This window comes from Anomaloglossus baeobatrachus, chromosome 7 (assembly GCF_048569485.1).
Source record: "Anomaloglossus baeobatrachus isolate aAnoBae1 chromosome 7, aAnoBae1.hap1, whole genome shotgun sequence".
Classification (NCBI taxonomy): Eukaryota; Metazoa; Chordata; class Amphibia; order Anura; family Aromobatidae; genus Anomaloglossus; species Anomaloglossus baeobatrachus.
The window spans coordinates 221,679,350-221,697,667 of record NC_134359.1 but is presented as its reverse complement, the minus strand read 5'-3'; the positions used below and the strand labels follow the sequence as shown (position 1 = coordinate 221,697,667).

Genomic DNA, 18,318 nt, shown 5'->3' with positions numbered 1-18,318 from the left:
CCCCTCCCAGCCTCCCTCAGCATTAGCCTTCCCCAGCATCAGCCTCTCTCCTCCCAGCCTCAGCCTCTCTCCTTCCAGCCTCCCCCAGCATCAGCCTCTCTCCTTCCAGCCTCCCTCAGCATCAGCCTCCCCTTCCCAGCCTTCCCCAGGATCAGCCTGTCTCCTCCCAGCCTCCTTCCTCCCAGCCTCCCCCTCCCAGCCTCCCTTAGCATCAGCCTTCCGCTCCCAGTCTCCCCCAGCATCAGCCTCCCCAAGCATCAGCCTCCACCAGCATCAGCCTCTCTCCTTCCAGCCTCCCCCAGCATCAGCCTCTCTCCTTCCAGCCTCCCTCAGCATCAGCCTCCTGTTCCCAGCCTTCCGCAGGATCAGCCTCTCTCCTCCCAGCCTCCTTCCTCCCAGCCTCCCCCTCCCAGCCTCCCTCAGCATCAGCCTTCCCCTCCCAGTCTCCCCCAGCATCAGCCTCCCCAAGCATCAGCCTCCACCAGCATCAGCCTCTCTCCTTCCAGCCTCCCCCAGCATCAGCCTCCCCAAGCATCAGCCTCCACCAGCATCAGCCTCCCTCGTCCCAGCCTCCCCCAGCATCAGCCTCCCCCTCCCAGCCTCCCCCAGCATCAGCCTCTCTCCTCCCAGCATCAGCCTCTCTCATCCCAGCATCAGCCTCTCTCCTCCCAGCATCAGCCTCTCCTCTCTGTCCCCAGCATCAGCCTCTCTCTTCCCAGCCTTCCCCAGCATCAGCCTCTCTCCTCCCAGCCTCCCCCAGCATCAGCCTCCCCCAGCATCAGCCTCTCTTCTTCCAGCCTCCCCCAGCATCAGCCTCTCTCCTTCCAGCCTCCCCCAGCATCAGCCTCCCTCTCCCAGCCTTCCCCAGGATCAGCCTCTCTCCTCCCAGCCTTCCCCAGCATCAGCTTTCCCCTCCCAGCCTCCCTCAGCATCAGCCTTCCCCAGCATCAGCCTCTCTCCTCCCAGCCTCAGCCTCTCTCCTTTCAGCCTCCCCCAGCATCAGCCTCTCTCCTTCCAGCCTCCCTCAGCATCAGCCTCCCCTTCCCAGCCTTCCCCAGGATCAGCCTCTCTCCTCCCAGCCTCCTTCCTCCCAGCCTCCCCCTCCCAGCCTCCTTCAGCATCAGCCTTCCCCTCCCAGTCTCCCCCAGCATCAGCCTCCCCCTCCCAGCCTTCCCCATGATCAGCCTCTCTGCTCCCAGCCTCCTCCAGCACGCCGTGCTCCTCTGCCGACCCTCACACACCCGATCGCATCCACTCACACACACCCGATCGCATCCACTCACACACACCCGATCGCATCCACTCACACACACCCGATCGCATCCACTCACACACACCCGATCGCATCCACTCACACACACCCGATCGCATCCACTCACACACACACCCGATCGCATCCACTCACACACACACGATCGCATCCACTCACACACACCCGATCGCATACACTCACACACACAGACACTGACGATATCGCAGATACGCGCTGACATTCACAACATCCGGAGATACCACATGCCTCTGGCCATGTGATCCTCCGTCAGGTCCTGGAAGGTCACAACAGCACAGTATCGAGGCCGAGAAGCAAGCGATATCGGCGGATGCTGTGAGTGTGTGGATGCGATGTGAGGTGTATGTGAGGTGTGTGTGAGGTGTGTGTGAGGTGTGTGTGAGGTGTGTGTGAGAGTGAGTGTGATGTGATGTGTGTGTATGTTTGTGTGTGTGCTGTTAAGTGTGTGCGTGTGGATCTTCCGCCGCAGCAGGACCTTGATGCGCTTGTAACCATGCGAGCATGGTTACCAACGTATCCACACCATTCCCGTGCGAGCGGGGGCCGGGGGTGGGGGGGGGTGGGGGGGGAATACAGTACTCACCTCCGTGACAGCCGTGTCAGTTCGGGGAATGCGCGGGGGGGGGGGGAGGGGGGGGAGTACAGTACTCACCTCCGTGACAGCCGTGTCAGTTCGGGGAATGCGCGGGGGGGAGGGAGGGGGCGGGGCCAGAGCTAGCGTGCATTGTGTGAGGGTGGCGGGGCGTGGCGTGGCCGAATTGCCAATGCCTGCAGGGTGCCGGGGCGAGAGGCCAATAAGTGATACATCCATGGAATCAGGGTCTCAATACCTATATTATGCTGCTCTCAGATAAAGTAGCAAAAATCTTCTGACATATTCCCTATAAGGGGTTTTTCCAAGGTGTGAAAAAAGGTAACGACACAGGCAAAAGGGCTAAAATAATAAACAAAGTATTACTTACCTGTCAAATCCATTGCAGTTATATTGTTTTCACCTCAGTGTCAATATTTAGAGCTCAATGAGCTACAGAGTTAAGTTCTGCATATTTTTCACTAAAAATGCATCAATATTGAGTCAAGCATTAATTTCCTTCCTGACCGTTTCTTATATTGTTGTTTTGCAGGATGCAATGTCGACCTTCTTCCAGTTTGGAGCTTCCATCACACAGCAAGCTATTGTCATGCTTAGCATTATGGAGGAATATGACTGGCATGTTTTTTCTGTTATAACAAGCACTTTCCCAGGATATCGAGACTTTATAAGTTTCATTAAAAACACTGTGGAAAATAGTTTTGTGGATTGGGATGTGCAGAATGTAATTACTCTGGACGCATCATATACTGATGCACAAACTCTTACTCAGCTGAAGAGGATCCATTCTTCTGTTATACTCCTTTATTGTTCAAAGGATGAATCAATTAGAATTTTTGAAGAATCCCGCTCCTTAGGCCTTATGGGATACGGTTACATCTGGATTGTTCCTAATCTGGTGACGGGTAACACAGAAATAATACCATTTGAATTTCCATCTGGATTAGTTTCTGTATCTTATGACGACTGGGACTACACCTTGGAAGCCAGAGTAAGAGATGGCCTTGGAATTATCACCACAGCTGCATCAGCCATGTTGGACACATATTCAGTAATTCCAGAAGCCAAGACTAGTTGTTATGGTCAAAATGAACGTAATGAGATGCCAACTCACACACTTAATGAGTAAGACTTTATATTTTGTATTCATTATTTGTATTGTCTGTCCGACTGTGTACCAGCATGTGACGGCATGGAAAATAGTTACCAGTATCTCTTGTCATAATGGGAAGTTGATTAGTTAACGAAAATGGAAGGTTGCTGAATAGTTTTCCTAAGTTTGTATAATTTTATATTCTGCTTTTTGAACATTATATCTTTCCAACTGAACATATACACATATTAAGTGACAATGGTCTTTACGACCATAGTCTATGTCCGCTTTGATGGGTGAGAGAGTACTGCCTCTTACCTGGCAGCATCTGCAATTCTTCTTTTGAAAAGCCAATACTGCACAATTTTATGTCATTTTTAGATCAGCAAATACTAAAAGAGTTGTGGACACCAGCAGGTTAAAATGAACCTGTAAGGTGCAATATGCACCCAGAACTGCGAGCAATTCTGGCTGCATATTGCTAATCCCTGCCTAACTGTCCCTGTATCTAGTAGCCTAGATAAAGAGATCTTTAGAAAAAGTATTTCTAAAGATCCTTTATGATATGCTAATGAGCACAGGAGCTAGTCACAAGGGAGTTAGTTCCTGTCTTCATTCCACCCTCTTAGCATGTTAGTACGCCCACAGGAGCATGCTAACATGCTATTCAATGCCCATTGCCTAGCGTCATCAGTGGTGATGTGCGTCCTGTGTCCATTGTCATCGAATCAGATGCTAGGTAGTGCGCATGATCAGAAGTCCCGGCATATCCGGTCATGCGCACTCTGAAGCCAGGTGTATGCATTCCGGCTTCAGAGACGACTAGCTTTAATGACCAGAAGTGCCAGGGACTTCTGATCATGCGCACTGCCTGGCATCTGATGTGGTAACAATGAACACAGGTATGCGCATCACCGCTGATGACGCTAGGCAATGGGTGACGCTAGGCAATAGGTGACGCGCATACCTCTGTCCATTGTCACCTCATCAGATGCCAGGCAGTGCACATGATCAGAAGCCCTGGCATTTTCAATTATGTGCATTAGACTTCTCTGAAGCCAGGATGCATAAACCCGGCTTCATAGTTCGCATGATCGGAAGTGCCAGGACTCTGATCATGCGCACTGCCTGACATCTGTTGCAGTGACATTAGACACAGGGACACGCATCACCACTGATAACGCTAGGCAATGGGCATTGAATTGCATGTTAGCCCGCCATGTGGACGTGCTAACATGCTAAGAGGGTGGAATAAGCGCAGGAACTAACACCCTTCTGACTAGTTCCTGTACTCATTAGCATACGATAAAAGATCTTTAGAAATACTTTTTCTAAAGATCTCTTTATTTATGCTTTTAGATAAAAGGACAGTTAGGCAGGGATTACTAATATACACCCAGAACTCCTTGTAGTTCTGCGTAGATATTACACCTGACAGGTTCACTTTAAAGAAGGTACTCCCTCTCCTTTCCAGCAGCCACAGATCATTGTCTTGCCCGATGAATTTAGAAGTGCAAATCGTTCACACCAACTTTACTATGTGATTATTAAAAAGATTGTCCATCATTAAATCGGTAAAGAAAATCTAAATATAAGTAAGTGTAATGTTTAGATGAGCACAACAATAAGAACATTCAAACAGGAGTGTTAATCATCCGGTACATGATCTACATGAAACACAGGCCAGAAGAAAAAGAGCACTGGCATAGAGATGGCACCTCCCAATATATAAATTAAATGGACACATTTTATTTTAGAAAATACAACAATAACAATCTCTGATGAGCATTATTTAAAAAACTAAAAGCACACATGGTCAAACAAACTATAATTTCTTGGTTCTGACAATAAGTATTGTAAAAGAACCCCCAAATGAAGTCTCCACTAAGGTCAGGGGCACAGTAAGAACATATATATATATATATATATATATATATATATATATATAAAATGATTCCCAATGTCCTAATATCCTATTTCCTTCAGTCCAAGTCAGCCAATAGTACACTACATACCATTTGTAGGATGTCTGTAACATAGAAATATATCATATATTTGAGTCATTGTGATACCATAATATATCCCGTACCACCATGTGTATCCATGTGATATATCTGAGCAAAGGCTAAATGATATGCAAGGACACATGGTTAATCTGTCTACATATTTAAGTAATGAAATAAAGAATCTAGTTTAAAAAAAGAACTGTGAAATGTGAGCTCCTTCTATCTACAATTTAAAAATGATGTTGAGGTGTAATTACAAGTGTGGCACAGGGCACTAGAGGCATCTAAAGCAAAATTGAGAGCAGATATGAACTTTCCCATAATATGCACATGTAAGATAGTGATGTGCACATATGCAGAACACATTTGTTACTGTTCACAGTTCAATGGAACATACATTAAAGGGGTGGCCCGAAAGCAAAGTCTTTTTCCTCCTCTCTATTTGTTGCCATATTGTAGGCTATTTTCTTATGCTTGCATTAACAATCCCCTATCCTTCCCTCACTACTCCAACTACTTTTCTATTTTCTTTTCACCTCCTGTCTGATGACACTTTGTTTGAGGATTCCCAGTGTATGTTAGGATTATGAAACAAAGCATCATCAGAGCAGGGGGCAGAGGCTGCTATGCTTGTTTAAGGAGCTCATCCCTGCTATTTTCCTCCCTGCTGTGTACTTTGTGATGTGCACAGAGCAAACTTTGTTGTTGTCTTAGATGAATAATAACAAGTCAGCAACAGAACAGTCATTCCAGAAGCAATACGTAAAGAGGATGCTTTCATAATCTCTGTCTAAATAAATAAAATGGTATAAACTGGAAGATATAATAGAGTATTGGCCCAAAGATTACTAATGCATAATACCATGTGTGGAGAAGCCCTTAGGCTGCGTTTACAAGTCATTTTTGCAACATAGATTTGATCTTTTTTTTGCAGTTAAAGCACCAGTCCAGATTTTTATTTATTGAACCACTGAAATAGTGCTTTAAATACAAGCCCCCTGCCACCTGTAGTATACTCATCTTCAGGTGGCTTCAGCCGCTATTGCCGCCGCTCCATCGGACTCTGGCGATTTTGTGACCTACCGGCAGCTACTGTGTTTCATGGAGTGCGCTGGAGGTCACAAATCAGTACATCTATATGAGAGCCTCGTTCTGGCTCTCATGGACTTACATTGGGTGCTTGTGATGTAACTACTGACTTTCGTCCAGTCAGAAGTTAAAGTCACAAGATGGCGCCGGGGAACCGGAGTGGCGTCTGTAAACGGTGAAGGCACTGAAAGGTGAGTATATGACAGGCGGCAAGAGGCCTTGATTTAAAGTACCACTACAGCCTTGGATATAAAACTCTGAAGTGATGCTTTAAGCAAAGAGAGGGGGAAGGATAGGAGAGTTATTTGAAATCAAAATGAGATACATTTTAAACTCTCCTTCCTTTGGGATCAATTCCAATTTTTTTTTTTTAATTCTCAAATTGCTGCTTCATAAAATCTGAATGCAGAGAATGTAAACCCTCAGTCACTGAAGTTTTCCCCAATCGAGCTCTGTACAGTCTGTATAGAAGCTTTTGATGCTGTGTACTATGTCTTCTTCCATAACAACACTACCAACTCGCTAGCCTTAAATGCCTTTTTGATTGCTGTTCATATAAGTATTAAAAATGGAAATACACAAGCCTTCCAGGTACCTGACTGATATACTGTATAAGAATGAACTGTGTGAACATGTATTGAAACTATTATCCGAACTGTACAGGCAAGTCAGAGAATATTTATAAGCTTTTTTTTATTATTTTAATTTGGATATTTATTTCTTATTTTTATTGATGAATTTTACACTTGATGCCTTTTATGTTATGGATTCCATAAGACTGTTGAGATTTAAAATGATGACCGAATATACAGTATCTGAGTGAAATTGAATTCTACTTGAATTTCACAAAAAAAGCATTTGTCAAAAAGCCGTTTTTGTATAATCTGCTGTCTTCCACTGAATTTTTTTTATATTATTATTATTATTATTATTATTATTATTATTATTATTGCACTTTTAATTCCATGGTGCTTTGCATATGAAAAGGGGTATGAATAATAAGGACAAGTACAACAATCATAAACAATACAAGGCACAGACTGGTAGAGAAGGAGAGAAGACGCTGCCCATGAGGGCTCATAGTCTAAAAGGGACAGGTGAGGATACAGTAGGTGAGGGTGGAGATGGTCGTGCGGCGCTATGGAGGACTAAGGGTTATGACAGGTTGAAGGCTTGTCGGAAGAGGTGCGTCTTTAGGTTCCTTGTCAAGCTTTATAATGTAGGTAAGAGTCTGATCTGTTGTGATAGAGTGTTCCAGAGTATGGAGGAGGCACAAGAGAAATCTTAAATGCAATTGTAGGAAGAGGAGATAAGAGGGGAGTAAAGAAGGAGAGCTTGTGAGAATCGGAGGTTACGTGCAGGTATGCACCGGGAGACTAGGTCACAGATATATGGAGGAGACAGATTCTGGATGGCTTTGTAGGTCATGGTTAAGGTTTTGAACTGGAGTCATTGGGCAATGGGAAGCCAGTGAAGGGATTGGCAGAGAGGAGAGGCTGGGGAATAGCAGGGGAGAGGTGGATTAGTCGTGCAGTATAGTTTAGAATAGATTGTAGCGGTGCAAGACTGTTTAAATGGAGGTCAGAGTGCAGGGGGTTCATGTAGTCCAGGTGGGAGATTATGAGAGCATATTCTAGTGTTATTGCTGCTTCTTGGTTAAGGAATGTACGAATCCAGGAAATATTTTTGACTTGTAGTTGGCAGGAGATGAAATGGCAGACACTGGTCACCATTACCTCTGAGCTCTCCAATCACTCCGCTACTCACTGTCACCCATGTGGTCTTCTACACATCTACTAATCACCGCTGTGAGTACTGAATACCCAGACCTCTTCACGCCCTATTTTGACTTTTGAGTCTGATGAGGCCTGGGATGGTTTTGTGTAAGGTTGCACACCACAACGGCATGATATCATAACATTTTGCGCGCTTGTGCTGACCTGTTTCAGGCCACATGGGAGCCAGAAGAGTACGCCTAGCAAGAAGAGGCCTGGGGATTCAGCACAAGTATTTTTTTTCATTTTCTACATCTTAGGTTGATTGTGTATTGGGGGTCTACATCTAATGTTTAATAAGGGAAATACAATTTGCAGAGATTCATTTCTTTGTGAATTGTATTTTCTGGGAACATCCAAAATGAATAGGCGAATTCGAATTTTGCCTAAGTCATTCATCACTAATTACTATATTTTCAACATCACATGGTGGTGATGGTCTTCATTTTTACGTGATGGTTACCTAGAGAGCCAATTAGTGTTAGATTAATTTTGTTTATAAAGTTCTTGGGGTGTAGCAGTAAATAATGCACCTAGTCACAAACATCATATAATGTCACTAGTGAACCACTAAGTCCTATATTATAATCATAGATATCTCTGCTTCATTATTTTCTATATTAACTGCATATATCATTGTCATAACATGGCAATAAACATGTCGTATGTTGGTGAGTTTACACTTCACCCACTTTACATCAGCACAATAATCATGAGAATTCTGAACATCAATTAAATATTAATATAAGGAATGACGCTATTATGGGAGAACATTTAGGAGAAATTCACTGATGAAATTCTGTTTGTCCATAAACATGCAGAACAGAGGAAAACAACAGCTGCGCAGCAGAGACATAAATCTAAACTGCACGTTAAGTGCCAACTGATGTGAAAATACTCTAAATAGAATAACAATATAACATCCATATCCAAATAATCAATAGTAAAATTAATAATAACTAGAGATGAACAGATCAGTGTACAAAGAACCAAATTCAGATAGAATTTCTTGAAATTTGTGGTTTCACACAAATTTGAAAAGTTTGAGATTCGATTCACAGTTTGCAATGATAAAAATGATAAAAAAACTCACCCAGCGGAATTTCTAACACTTCTGAAAGATCACAGAGAAGATTAATATACTGTGTAAAGTAGAATCTTAAGAAAATGAGCAAATATCCAGCAGTAAGTAAATGAGTAAATAGTAATAGTAGATTAAGTAACATAGGGATCTTAAGGTCCAGTCACACTAAGCAACTTACCAGCGATCCCAACAACGATAGGGATCGCTGGTAAGTTGCTAGGAGGTTGCTGGTGAGATGTCACACTGCAACACTCCAGCGATCCCACCAGCAACCTGACCTGGCAGGGATCGCTGGAGCGTCGCTACACAAGTTGCTGGTGAGCTCACCAGCAACCAGTGACAAGCCCCCAGCGCCGCGTGGAAGCTGCTGCGCTTGGTAACTAAGGTAAATATCGGGTAACCAACCCGATATTTACCTTGGTTACCACCGCACGGAGCTACACGTGCAGAGAACAGGGAGCAGCGCACACTGAGCGCTGGCTCCCTGCTCTCCTAGTTACAGCACACATCAGGTTAATTACCCGATGTGTGCTGCAGCTAAATGTGCACAGAGCAGGGAGCAGCGCACACTGCTTAGCGCTGGCTCCTTGCTCTCCTAGTTACAGCACACATGGGGTTAATTTCCCGATGTGTGCTGTAGCTACATGTGCAGAGAACAGGGAGCAGCGCACACTGAGCGCTGGCTCCCTGCTCTCCTAGTTACAGCATACATGGGGTTAATTTCCCAATGTGTGCTGCAGCTAAATGTGCACAGAGCAGGGAGCAGCGCACACTGCTTAGCGCTGGCTCCTTGCTCTCCTAGTTACAGCACACATCGGGTTAATTAACCCGATGTGTCCTGCAGCTACATGTGCACACAGCAGGAGCCGGCAGCACAGGCAGTGAGAGCGGCGGAGGCTGGTATCAAAGGTAAATATCGGGTAACCAAGGACAGGGCTTCTTGGTTACCCGATGTTTACATTGGTTACCAGCCTCCACAGAAGCCGGCTCCTGCTGCCTGCACATTTAGTTGTTGCTGTCTCGCTGTCACACACAGCGATCTGTGCTTCACAGCGGGACAGCAACAACTAAAAAATGGCCCAGGACATTCAGCAACAACCAACGACCTCACAGCAGGGGCCAGGTTGTTGCTGGATGTCACACACAGCAACATCGCTAGCAACGTCACAAACGTTGTTCGTTAGCAGCGATGTTGCTAGCGATGTTGCTTAGTGTGACGGGGCCTTTAGGGGACACTATTTAATCAAAACAGCGTAAAAGTCATCATACTTCACCAAGATGTAGAATGCATCCACGGATGATACCTAACTCTTGTAGTTCACCTCTCTTTGTGCTGGCAGGCCTCAAAATAAATGGGAGCAGAGCTATTTAAACCCATGGAAAGCTATAAAGATTAAATTCACAGCCCAAAATACAAAGTATAAAAATCCAAAGCAAAGCCAAAATAATGAGCTAGACCACATGTTGGTATAAGTGGAATGTTTAGGTGCACATTCACACTATGGAATTTAAAGGGAACTTGTCACCAGGTTTTTTCCTTATGAGCTGCGGCCACTACCAGTGAGCCCTTATATACTGCATTCTAGAATACCCGATGCGAAGAATCGGGCCACCTTCTAGTACTGTATATAAGGGCCCAGTCTTCTCTGTATAACATAAAAACCACCTTTATAATACTTACCTTGGGGGCGTTCTGTTGGGTGTTGCTGCTCTTGATTTGGCTCCTCCTCTCTTCCTTCCATCACTGACCTCCTGCCCAGCTCCATGTCCATGATGCATCCTGCATCATTGCGCTCCTTTGCATGCACATTTTGATCTGCATTACTGAGGGAAGATCACAGTATTGTAATGCACAGGTGTGTGGAAAGGTCAATGACTGCTCGTGCATGCACACTACAGTACTTTGATCTGCCTCACTTTGGCAGATCAAAGTGTGCATGCTCAGGAGCTCAATGTAGGTCTCTGTGTGAATAACGCAGCATGTGTTATGTGACTCGCCCACCCCAGGGTTATGGGACACCCGGTGCCGGGCCGGACTAGTCCGGTGGTAGTCAGTGGTGGCTGGGCCCGGCTCCGTGGCCCTGGTGGGTGTCAGTAAAATATGTGGCTTGGTGAATAAAGTTGGTGTTCGTGACGCCACCTGTGGTCTGCCGCTATTAAGCCGCTGCTGCTGTTTGAGGCCTCCGGGGTGATGTTATAGCAGCAATGGTGGTACTGCTCCCCACAGGTGGAGCGGAGCCCCGGGGACACTGTTAGTGCTCGTGGAAGTCTATGAGGTTGTGTGGCTAACACGGTGCAGGGCCGACAGGCAATGAAAGAACCAGGCACAAACAACAGTCTCTTTACCTTTTCCTCTTTACTTTGGAAACAGTCTAGTCCTGGGAGACCGTTACAGGTGGTGATGGGGATCCGGTCGGCCTGGAAGTACTTGGGGTGATCTTTCTGGCCAGCTGAGTATGAGGCCTACTCCTGTGCTTTTCTTTGTTATGATAGGACCCTGCTTCTCTGAATCCAGCAATGGCCCTCTTGCTGCTGGGACTGATGGTACGTCCCTTTCCCTCTGTAGCAGGCTGCGCAGGCCCTCTCTCTGGTGCTTCTCTGCTGGAGTCCACACCGGGCCTTGATGCTGCAGCTGTGCTTTTGGGATGTTTTTGGGCCAGGTGCTTGCAGCTCTCCTGCCCTTCGGATTCGGCTACCAGGGAGTATGTTTAGGCCCTGGTGGCCACAGACTCCGATGTCCGGGTCTCTCCGCTGCCTCTCAGCTACTCCTGCTTCTCTGGGCCAAGCTACTCTAGCTCTAGGCCCCAGATTCACAGGACAGCTCACTCTGCGTCTGTTCACTTCTACTGCTCTCTACAGACTGACCACTACTTCCTCCCTCAGATCAGACTTAAGGGATGCTCCCTGGAATCCCAGGTTCAGAGCTCCCCCTGCTGGCCGGAGGGAGAACTGCGTTGGGTGTTAAACTTGCTGGCCAATGGACCTCCCCATTACCTCCAGGCTCAGCATTAACCCTTTGGGAGGGCAATGCTGTTGTGGCGACCAGGTCCTGGGGCGCCACACTCCCCCTTAGTTAAATTCAGTACTCCCGGACTGTAGAAACAAAACATAACATGTTACAACATTTCATCCCATTATGGGAGGCGCATTACTTAAACGTTACAAACTTAAACACTACTATAAGAGTCCAGTGTGGCTCACTGCCGGGTGTCCATTACACTGCTCCATGGGGGACCCGCCGCGATCAAACCCCCAACGTAGGCTCTGGGCGTGCGTCAGAGCATTGATGACCCCACTCTATGCACGCCGGACGGGTTTTTCTTCAGGGGTGTTGAGCACACGGGTGCTAACTATGAACAATTTAGGTGTTGGCCACCCATAGTCTAGTGGCCCAATTGTCCATTTACTTAATCGCCTAAGACAAAAAAGCATTTTATACACAACATTACAGACATTTCACATAACTATTTACATTCTGTTAGGTATTTTACTTTCTATGTTCTATACCTTGGAGGGGGCTGTCCCCGAATGCTACGTTGGGACCGGCGTAGCTCTGGGGTTTGTCCCTGACTACTTAGAGTGTCTGCCCCCCCGTGTGATTGGTAGGCCTAACCCTGACAGGGATACATGTGGGTTGCCTACGGGATCTCAGATTCGCCAAGGGTACGGCAGGTTCACCACTGGCAGGGGGTTGAACCTCCTGTTCCACTGCTGGCGTGTCACCTCGTGTTGGAGCGGCCGGTTCTTTAGGTGGATCTGGAACCTCTTCTGTTTCTGGCTCGACCAACTGCGGAAACGTCAAGACTGGTATCACTATGGCATTGTTTATTCGGGTCCAAGTTTTGGGGAATTTTCCAAGGATTGTTTGGATCATCTCTTCCTCTTTTTCTTGACTTTGGGGACTTTCTTGTACTTCTTCTACTTCTTTTTGGGTTCTGCACCGTTCAGGGCACGCTTTCAGGCGGTCCCGAGAAACTGCTTGATAGGTCTTGCCTTCATCCTTGCTTATGAGGCATACCTTACTATTGTCAAAGTTGGAGGGGATAATGGTGTAGGGCTCGTTTTCCCACTGATCATCCAATTTATGCGTCCTCCGCTTCTTCTTGAGGACTTGTTCTCCAGGTGCTAAGGGAGTTGCTGGGGCTGTTTGATTGTAATGCTGCTCTTGTCTCATTCTTGCTTGAGACAGGCTCCTCTCTACGCATTCCTGGACCTTACGGTACCGCTGCTGCCGCTCTGTATCCCAATCCTCTATTTCCTGAACCGCCTCAGGTGACACAGTCCCCATCTCAAAGTCTACAGGTAATTTGCCAGGTCTGGCTCGCATCAGGTAAGCAGGGCTGCAGTTGGTCGAATTTACCGGGATATGGTTGTACAAGTCTACCAGATCTGGTAACTTTTCTGGCCATTGGTTTCTTTCTTCCAAATGTAGAGTCTTGAGCATGTCAATAACCACATGGTTCATCTTCTCGCACAATCCATTGGTTTGGGGGTGGTACGGTGTGGTTCTGATTTTCTTACAACCGTACATGTTACAGAACTCTTGGAACACTTCTGCCTCGAATGCAGGACCCTGATCAGTCAGTACCCTTTCAGGGTAACCGTGAGGTCGACAAAAGTAGGCCTGAAATGCTCTCGCTGCTGTTCTGGCTGTCTGGTCCTTCACGGGCACTACTACCAGGAAACGAGAGTAATGGTCCACAATGGTGAGGGCGTACACATAGCCTGACCGGCTTGGTGTTAACTTCACGTGGTCCAGGGCCACCAACTCCAGGGGCTGCTTTGTGACAATTGGCTGTAGGGGAGACCTCTGGCTGGCATCATTTTTTCGCCTCAGGTTACACAGACCACAGTCTCGGCACCACTTCTCGACTGTCTTTCTCATGTGCACCCAGTAGAACCGATCACGGAGTAGGGTCTCCAACTTCTTCCACCCGAAGTGTCCTGCATTATCATGATAAGCTGCTAGGACCATTGGAGCATCCCTCTGCGGAACCACTATCTGCCAGACAAGTTCATTCGTTCGCCAGTTGACATATCTCTTACAGAGCTTGCCTTGATAGGTGAACAGTCGTCCCCTCTCCTTCCACAACTGCTGGGCTTCTTCTGGAGCATCTGGGCCAATATGAGTCTCAGCTTGTGCTAGCTTTTCTTTGACCAATCGCACGGCCGGGTCACCGTTCTGTGTCTCTTCCCAATTATGGTGGAGTAATGGGTTGACCGAGACCTCGTGCTGGCTCGAGCGCTTCACTCCTACAGCATGCTCACACTGGGAAACACCTTGGTGATGGAAAGCCGGTAACTCTATCTCTTCGAGTTCATCCAGGTCTTCTCCAGACTCGGGTAAGTGAGGCATTCTGGACAGCGCATCAGCATTGTTATTCTTCTTGCCAGCCCGGTACTTGATGGTAAAGTCAAAGTTAGACAGCCGGGCCATCCATCGCTGTTCCAACGCACCTAACTTGGCTGTTGCCAGGTGTGTCAACGGATTGTTGTCCGTGAAGATGGTGAACTTGGCCGATGCCAGATAGTGCTTGAAGCGTTCAGTCACTGCCCAAACAATAGCGAGGAACTCCAGCTTGAAGGAACTGTAGTTTTCTGGATTCCTTTCTGTGGGCCGAAGCTTCCTACTGGCGTACGCTATCACCCTCTCTCTGCCTCCCTGCACCTGGGACAGAACTGCTCCCAGTCCCATGTTGCTGGCATCTGTATACAGTACAAACGGCTGGCTGTAGTCAGGGTAGGCCAGAATTTCTTCTCCCGTGAGAGCCCCTTTCAGCCGGACAAAGGATGTTTCTAGTTGGCTGCTCCATCCAAATGGAGGGCTCTGCTTCTTAGCCTGCTTTGGCTGGCCCACCAGGAGATCTTGAAGGGGCGCTGCTATCTTGGTGAAACCATCAATGAACCTTCGGTAGTAGCCCACCAGCCCAAGGAACTGCCGCACCTCCTTTACCATGGTGGGTCTTGGCCAGTCCTTGATTACGGTGACTTTCTCCGGATCAGGTGCCACACCTTCTGCGCTGACCACATGACCCAGGTACTGTACCTTTGGCTTCAAGAGGTGACATTTGGACGGCTTTATCTTCAGGCCATATTTCGACAAGGACTCAAACACTTCTGCTAAGTGCCTCAGGTGGTCTTCATAAGTCTTGGAGTAGACTATGACGTCATCCAGGTACAACAGCACGGTTTCAAAGTTGTGGTGGCCCAAGCAGCACTCCATCAACCTTTGGAATGTCCCTGGGGCATTGCAGAGCACGAATGGCATACAGTTGAACTCACAGAGGCCCATTGGTGTCATGAATGCAGTCTTCTCCTTGTCCGCCTCTGCCACGGGAACCTGCCAATACCCACTGGTGAGATCCAAGGTGGAGAAATAGTTAGCTGACTTTAAGGCTGTTAGTGACTCCTCTATTCTGGGCAGTGGATAAGCATCTTTATGTGTAATGCGGTTAATTTGCCTGTAATCTACACACATTTTCATTGTACCATCTTTTTTCTTTACGAGCACTAGTGGAGCTACCCAGGGGCTACAACTATCTCTGATAACCCCAGCCTCCTTCATTTCCCGTAACATTTCTTTGGCACGCTGATACTGTGCGGGGGGTACAGGGCGGTATCTCTCTTTAATGGGATGATGATCACCCGTGGGGATTTGATGTTTAACCCCTTTCACCTGCCCAAAATCTAGGAGGTGTTTGCTGAAGACCCGCTCGTACTCCTGTACCACCCGGTAAACCCCATGGTTTTGGTGTGAGGGGGTGGAGTCGGTGCCCACATGTAATTTTTGGCACCAGTCTTCCAGCTGCCCCTTGGAGCCATTGTCTTCCGCCTGGTCGGACGGGATCAAGGGTTCCACTGCTTTGATGGTATTGTTGCTGACAGTGTACAGTTTTGCTACAGTGGCGTACCGGGGCAATTTGGCTTCCTCCTCCCCACAATTCAGGACACGGACGGGCACTCTCCCCTTGCGGACGTCTGCTACCCCTCTGGCTATCAGGACTCCAGGCCTACTGTCTGAATACACCGGTTCTACCAAGGCATGGTAGCCTATTGCTGCCCGACACCATATCAACATTTCACTTCTTGGGGGTATTGCAATGGGGAGGGGGTCACTTACCCTCACACTGCCAATTTCTCCTCCGGCCAGCTCTACCTGCTGCCTCCTCATCAGGGCTCTGATCTCCCTCTGTAGGGCATGCTGCTGCCCGGAGCTGGCAGTTTCAGACGCCTGTTGCAACAAAATTATCACTTCGGCAATACAATTTTCTATCACATTTGTACCAATGGTTAGCAGTGGGTCAGATTCTTTGCGATCAATATCTACAATTATCATCCCCTGACATGGCAATTCTACCCGCCCCACTTTAATGGTTACTTCTTTGTACCCAATTTGAGGTAAGGGCTGACCATTACTGGCCACAATTGTTAAATCATCATCTGGGCCATTGTCAATGTCTGAATCAGCCCAATATCTTTTGTACAGTTTATAGGGGATGGTTGTTACCTGGGACCCCGTATCCAGGAGGGCATTCAAAGGGATCCCATCCAGCACAATAGGAAGGACCGGTCGTCCTCCCACATACTTGCTGCGGCTGGGGGTTGAGCCGGGCTTCCTTACACCTGGGGGTCGGCTCCTGGCCCCAGGATCGGCCCATTTAAAGGACAGTGTCGTGCAATGTGGCCCGCCTGGCTGCAGCGGCGGCAGATCGGTTGTCCCGTTGAATCATACCGGTCTGTGTCTCTGCCTCGGGTCGGCGGAATCCTCCTCTGTCGCATCCATGGGACGTCATCTGGGCTGGAGGCCAACTCGATTCTTGCAGGTGATGGGGTCACTTGTAGAGACTGCACGGTCTTGGCAAGGGCAGCTACAGTCTTGGTCAGCTCCCGGAACTGCTGTCTGAGCTCTGCAGTGGGATCCTTTTCCAGGGACTGCGCCTCTGCCCCTGCAGCAGCTGGTGTCGCAGGCACCACCTCGGGGTACGTGATAGCAAGAGGCCGGAGGGGTACTGGGTCATTCGGTGTAGATTCTCTCAGTACCCGGATGGCCTGGTCCTTAAACTTTGCAAAGTCCAGAGCAGGGTTCTGCAGGACCATGATACGCAGCTGGGTCCTGTGGGCATCTGACAGGAGCCCCTCTATGAACTGCTCAGTTAGGAGTTTGTGTTCTTCACGTACACTCTCTGGGTCCACCTGTTTAACTGCTTTCAGGGCCTCCTGCAAGTTTAAGGCATAGTCCCTTATGCTGTCTGTGGCCCGTTGTTTGCACCCAAAGAATCTCATCTTTATTTCGGCTGCGGTGCGGGTGTCAAAAGTACTCTTTAGCTTGGCCAGTATCTGGGTTGCTGTCCCTTTATCTGTATCAGGCCAGGACTTCACTTCACGCTGGGCCGCGCCGGCTAGCTGCCCCATTAATATGCCCACCTTCTGACTCTCAGTCAGAGGATACACCCGGAACAAGCTGTGCAGACTGTCTCTGAAGTTGCTCAAGGTATGGGACTCCCCGGAGTACTGCGGCAGCCACTCCGCTCCCGGGATGTACGGCATTGTGATCGGCATTACCGGCACTACAGCGGGGGCTGGGGCGACGGCGACTGGGATTGCTGCGGCGTCTCGGGCTATGGCAGCCACCTGCCCTCCCTCCGAGTCGGACATCTTCCTCCCCCTTAGTGAACCTTACCAGGCTCCGTTCACTTTTCAAATTCCCTTCTGGGTCGCGCGGGGTTAACAGCGCTCTGCTCTGATGGCGCGCTCCCTTCGCGCTCTTTGTCAGGCACGCCCCCCTTCTTCCTGCGCTCAGCGGGGCTAATGGCGGCGGCAGTTTTCAAACAGTGAAACACGCAGTAACACAGTCTTTTAAGCGCAATTCTTCAGGCGCACAGTACCCGGTGGGACCGGGCACGAAATCCTGTTCGTGACGCCAAAGTTGACTCGCCCACCCCAGGGTTATGGGACACCCGGTGCCGGGCCGGACTAGTCCGGTGGTAGTCAGTGGTGGCTGGGCCCGGCTCCGTGGCCCTGGTGGGTGTCAGTAAAATATGTGGCTTGGTGAATAAAGTTGGTGTTCGTGACGCCACCTGTGGTCTGCGGCTATTAAGCCGCCGCTGCTGTGTGAGGCCTCTGGGGTGATGTTATAGCAGCAAAGGTGGTACTGCTCCCCACAGGTGGAGCGGAGCCCCGGGGACACTGTTAGTGCTCGTGGAAGTCTATGAGGTTGTGTGGCTAACACGGTGCAGGGCCGACAGGCAATGAAAGAACCAGGCACAAACAACAGTCTCTTTACCTTTTCCTCTTTACTTTGGAAACAGTCCAGTCCTGGGAGACCGTTACAGGTGGTGATGGGGATCCGGTCGGCCTGGAAGTACTTGGGGTGATCTTTCTGGCCAGC

The 18,318-nt window shown here is 48.4% G+C and overlaps 1 protein-coding gene across 1 annotated transcript in view; it reads left to right on the top strand.

The window, feature by feature from the left end:
- Nucleotides 1-18,318, top strand: part of GRIN2A (glutamate ionotropic receptor NMDA type subunit 2A) — an 812,513-nt gene that overhangs the window by 489,868 nt on the left and 304,327 nt on the right. Inside the window, exon 4 of the mRNA XM_075317910.1 lies at nt 2,416-3,008. Coding sequence (XP_075174025.1) covers nt 2,416-3,008 — 593 coding nt within the window. The remainder of the gene's footprint in view (nt 1-2,415; nt 3,009-18,318) is intronic.